General features: G+C 38.0%; 1 protein-coding gene across 1 annotated transcript; it reads left to right on the top strand.

Moving 5' to 3' along the window:
• The first annotated feature begins 3,487 nt into the window (after positions 1 to 3,487).
• On the top strand, positions 3,488 to 4,438 carry LOC149432234 (taste receptor type 2 member 7-like). The gene has a single exon (XM_089665343.1). The coding sequence runs from the start codon at positions 3,488 to 3,490 to the stop codon at positions 4,436 to 4,438; it is 951 nt and encodes a 316-aa protein (XP_089521469.1).
• The last annotated feature ends 1,562 nt before the right edge of the window (positions 4,439 to 6,000 follow it).

Genomic DNA, 6,000 nt, shown 5'->3' with positions numbered 1-6,000 from the left:
AAAGGAGCATGGTCCGATATTGCTCTAGGCAGGTAGCGAACTGCAATGAGCTGCTGCAGAGAGGCATTGGTAGTGAAAAGAATAGTTTGGTAGGCTACCAAACTATCGCCAAGCAGCTTGGTGAGAAGGTGACAACAGCTGATGCAATCATTCGCAAATGGAAGAAACACAAAACAACTGTCAGTCTCTTAGGTCTGGTGCACCATGCAAGATTTCACCTCGTGGAGTGTCAATGATCATGAGAACAGTGAGGTATCATCCCAGAACTACACGTGAGGATCTTGTCAATGATCTCCAGGCAGCTGGGAACACAGTCACCAAGAAAACAATTGGTAACACATTACGCCGACAAGGATTGAAATTCTGCAGTGCCCGCAATGTCCCTCTGCTCAAGGAAGCACATGTCCAGATCTGAAGTTTGCCACTGAACACCTGAATGATGCAGAGGACGACTGGTTGAAAGTGTTGTGGTCAGATGAGACCAAAATTGAGCTATTTGGCATCAACTCAACTTGCCGTGTTTGGAGAAGGAGGAATGCTGCCTATGACCCCAAGAACACCATCCCAACTGTCAAACATGGTGGTGGAAACAGGGGGGGCAGGACAACTGCACTGCATCAAAGAGACGATGGATGAGGCAATGTACCGTGAAATCTTGGGTGAGAACCTTCTTCCCTCAGCCAGGGCATTGAAAATGGGTCGTGGATGGGTGTTCCAGCATGACAATGACCCAACACACACGGCCAAGGCAACAAAGGAGTGGCTCAAGAAGAAGTACATTAAGGTCCTGGAGTGGCCTAGCCAGTCTCCAGACCTTAATCTGATTGAAAATCTGTGGAGGGAGCTGAAAGTTCGAGTTGCCAAACGTCAGCCACCAAACCTTAATGACTTGGAGAGGATCTGCCAAGAGGAGTGGGCCAAAATCCCTCCTGAGATGTGTGCAAACCTGGTGGCCAACTACAGGAAACGTCTGACCTCTGTGATTGCCAACAAGGGATTTGCCACCAAGTACTAAGTCATGTTTTGTGAAGGGGATCAAATACTTATTTCCCTCATGAACATGCAAATCAGTGCATCATTTGTTATACATGCATTTCTTTTGAATTTGTTGTTGCTATTCTGTCTCTCAGTGTTACAATATACCTACCATTCGATATTTAGATTGATAATTTTTTTGTGAGTGGGCAAACATTCAAAATCAGCAGGGGATCAAATACGCATTTCCTTCACTATACATATTGCCATGAACACCAGGGTGAGAGCAATAATCCTAGGCCCATTACTCACTGTTAATGCTAAACTAAAAGGACCTGTAGGCTTTTAAAGTGTTGTATATGGAAAATGGGGGATATCAAAGTTTGTTGTTATTTCAAGGGCTCATTAACCACCTGCCCCCAGCCCCCCCCCCCTCCTGACCAGGCCATTTTTTGCGATACGGCGCTGAGTTACTTTAACTGACAATTGCGCGTCATGCAACGTTGCACCCCAATGAAATTTGCGTCCTTTTTTTCCAATACTATTTTTTACTTTTTGCTATTAAACATGTCCAGTAAAAAAAAATAAAAAAATAAATTTCTGCATACCTTTAGGCCAAAATTTATTCTGCGACATGTCTTTGCTAAAAAAAAATCCCAATGCGTGTAAATTAATTGGTTTATGTGAAAGTTATAATGTCTACAAATGGCGGTAGAGATACTTGAATTTTTTATTTTAATTTTTTTTATAAGTCGCGATCAGCGACTTATAACGGGACTGTGGGACTGCGGTGGGCATTCTGACACTGGGGTGGAACTGACTAACTTTCACTGACATCCCAATGACACCAATACAGTGATCAGTGTAAATAAAAGCACTGGAACTGTACTAATGGCACTGGGGAGGAAGGAATTAACATCTCGGGCGATCAAAGGGTTAACTGTGTGCTGTTTTAGTCCTCCTGCACACTGGACATTTTTACAGCGGCCGTTTTTGGCTTTTGGTGTTTTTTTCTACAGCCAATAAACTCCCCAGCATGTTATCCTATGTGTCCATGCACACATAGACTGTAATCAGTGTTTTTTGGCAGGGGTGTTTTTTGGCTGTAACCCCAGAACAAGTGGGTTTCTAGAGGAGTTTTTTAGCTGTAAATACAATCTAATGCTAAAAAAGCAGCAAAACATGGCAAACTAGCGTTTTTGGATGTTTTTTTGAGCAAAAAACAAAATTTTTTTGGTAAAATAAACAGCTAAAATACACAAACTCAAAACAATGCGGCAAAACTCCGCTAAACGCTAATGCAAAAATACTAAAAAAAGCTGAAAAACTGAGGTTTTTAATGTGACATTACACAGCTAACGCTAACAGCGTTATTAAAACGCCCAGCATGCAGGGAGCCTAATTGTGTGTGCTGAGTGTATGCGTTTTACTGTGTAAGTACACTGCTTTGTATTGCTCTGCTATGCAGAGCAATACAAATCAGCATGCTGGAGCTGATAGGGGAGAGATCTGTATTTTTTAGATACAGACCTCTCCTCCGTCAGTGTTCCTCGGCGATTGCGGGGTGCCAGTGGGGAATCTCCAGCTGGGACCCAGTGAAAGACAGCTAAAGCTGTCAATAGCGATGCCCAGAAATACAAAATCACGTATATATACGTGATTTTGCGCAGCCCTGCTGCCCTGTAGCAGCAGTTCTGCTATAGGGTGGTCGGGAAGCGATTTAAACATTACTGCCTTTTGTACCACTAGCCCCTCCCTCTTAGATTGTAAGCTCCAAGGGGCAGGGCCCTCCTAACCCTCTTGTATTGAACTGTATTGTTGCTGTATTTTCTCCCGTTATATTGTAAAGTTCTGAGCAAACTGTTGGTGCTATATAAATCCTGTATAATAATAATAATAATGACATGGCATGTTGGATATTTGTTTAACTCATCACAACCTCGTATTATATTTTATAAAAAATGAAGTAATATATTGCATTTATGTGCTCTAAAATTACCCGTAGTGTATTTTTACTGAAATTTTGCATTTCGTAAACCATTGTGCTAATATTGTGTAACATAAAAAAAAATGTAGCTACCATTATTTTGTTAAACAAATGATAAAGTTAGGCTATAAATGTGCTTTACACTGGCATTAAACCAATTTCTGGTATCTATAGCCAATATCCGCGTGGTTAGGAATTTTTTTGCGGTTTCCTTTTACTTGTAACAAACAGGCTCAGGTTTTCCATTGGATGTTCTCATATTATCATATAACCACATCCATGAGTTTACGCTCATCTTATTTATTTGTGTAAAGATCGGTACATCCAATGTGTTTGAATGAATATTTGCATCATAAATGCAAAGAAGTTGCTCACGCTCAGCTCTTTTATTTGTATAACCATTGGTACAGCCAAGGTGTTTGCATTACCATTTCCATCATACATTCAACGAAGTCATGTTCTATCATTGAATAAAGAGCACTTCTATCAATTTTATACACACAGCTCTTGTATGTAATTGCAAACATGGAGAATTCAACAGAAGAAGATGATTATGAAATGTTTGTAGAACAAGTGCGGTCTCTATTTCCCTTGCTTGTAATATTAGTATTGGCAGGTCTGGTGATACAATCATTTATAGTGGCTGTTAATGTCATTGACTGGCTGAAGGGAAGATCCATAACAGGTGCAGACAAAATTATCACCACTATTGGGATATCAAGGATCTTCTTTCACATTGCTTATCTGTTAGACTTATTTTTATTGTACTATCTTCCAGAGGCAAGTATAATATGTATTTATTTTTTTTTGCTCATGTTGGAATCCACATCCCTTTCCAACATCTGGTTATCGACTCTGCTCTCCGTCTTCTTCTACTTCAGGATCTCCACTTTTCACAACGTCTTCTTCTTACATCTGAAGGCCATCATATCAAGAAGAGTTATCCACCTGATTATTGCCCCTTTCATATTTTCCTTCGGATACTCAGCAGTGAATGCTGTAACCTTCCTTAATATAGTCTTTAGCAATTCAACTCAAGATTACAATTCAGATACTTGGCAACAGAAAATGATGCAATATTTAAAAGTATTTTGGAACATTTTCCTATTCTTCATTTTCTTCATAGCTTCGGTTTTACTTATTATTTTGCTTGGTCTGCACACCAGGAGAATGAACAGTCATGGAAATACAGACACCTACTGCAGGACTATAACATTTACTGTTTTCTCTTTCCTGGCCTCTAGTTTGTATACTACAGTATTTTTATTCCAAATGTATGTGGGATTATTGTCACAATTTTGGGGGCATTTTATAGAAAACATTTTTCCAGCTCTACACTCTATTTTGCTCATTTATGCAGCAACAAAACTAAGAAATCAGTTTTTCAGGATTGTCCATCGTGGAACTAGCTGTTTGCTCAACAGAAACGTTCCTGTACCTCGCCCTATAGAGCAGGAGGAGGTGACCTCTTTGTGATTGAAGGAAAGACAATAAATAATACCTTCATTTTTTCACAAGTCATTAGAAATATTGTAATATTTTTTCTCTTTGTATATTCATTAGTAATATAGAGTAGTTTTATTAGCAAAATTATATTCATATATAAATCATATTCTGTGAATACAAAATATTAGTGTGGCGCTCTGTCAATCATAATATAATAAACAACTGAAAAGTCCATAAATTCCAGTCCTTTTATGATCTCCACATGAAATGATTCCATTTTCCTAAAATCACCACGTGAATATTCAAAATAATTCTTCAGTTGTGCCGTGCTCCCCTTTTAGGTGTGACCTCACCAAAAATAATTGCCTTCCATTCTCATGGTTGGGATTTGCCCATTTGTATATATAATTCTCCAAAGGACAGATATTTTCTCAGGACACAACACGAGATGGCCCAAATTCTCCAGTATATTATTAGTACCTCTGACGGATACTTTCCACAAACATCACATAAAAAATAAAAAGTAGAGACCCGACATGGTGCAGTACCACGTAAAATCATTTATTCTCTGCCTGAGAATATTACTTACAAGACATTTGAATAAATAAAGCCCAAAGATATGAATATGTCAGTAATATCAGAGAGGGAAGACTGCACAATGCTCTCACCACTGCCGGTCCTCGATCTCGGACAATCCCGCGTCACTTCCGGTTCCGATGTTTGTCACTTCCGGCTGCCGCTTAACCAAAACCTGACGCGTTTTGTCACTTCCGGACTTAATCATAGGGAGTCATGATTCCCTATGATTAAGTATTCACAGAATATGATTTATATATTTTATTTTATTTAGGTTAATGTGGCAGCAAGTTATTTGTTTTATTCATTTCACATTATTATAGCGCAGGTCATTGTGACCTATAAAAATACATTGTTTGTTACTGAAAATTATATTCATAATAAGTTGATGGGGAAAAGCAGTGAACCCAGAACTATTATTTAAGTATAATTTACTCGTTCATATATTCATTTTTATTATTTATTATATTTTAACATCATTGTTGTTGTGGCACCTTTCTTTTAGTACGGCAACACAAAGTTAGCTTTTTTTTGGTTTTCATTAGTAAATTGTAGTCATTTGATTTTGATTTACATAATATGATTGATTTACTAAAGTAGTTGAGGACCATTACAAAATAAATTAACTTTAATTATTTATTCAAAAAAGGCAAATTGCTGTTTTTTTTTTTCTTTTTTCTTTTTTAAACTGGGTTTTATTGAAAAAAATATAAGTCAGACATTGACAGATACAAGCAAGCATATAATCTTTACAGGAGAAATGTAGGAGTGCAGATGTGAGAAGGGTGAAGTCCCCCACAGTATACATGAATTACAGAGTGATATATCAAAAGATAAGTAGGACATACTCTATAATAGTGTTACAGTTACCATGGGTACAAAATTGTAAAAGTATGTATTAAAGAAAACAAAAAAAACAAATCTGGCAGTAACATCCTGAGTACAAAAAAACCCACAAAAACACTGGCAATTATCCTAACACTAGGTTCACACCTAAGCGTTTCCTGCAGCGCTTT

Source organism: Staurois parvus, unplaced genomic scaffold (genome assembly GCF_062004578.1).
Source record: "Staurois parvus isolate SC_StPar_1 unplaced genomic scaffold, SC_StPar_1.0 ptg002181l, whole genome shotgun sequence".
Classification (NCBI taxonomy): domain Eukaryota; kingdom Metazoa; phylum Chordata; class Amphibia; order Anura; family Ranidae; genus Staurois; species Staurois parvus.
The sequence above is the reverse complement of the archived record's forward strand: the minus strand, read 5'-3'. Positions and strand labels throughout refer to the sequence as shown.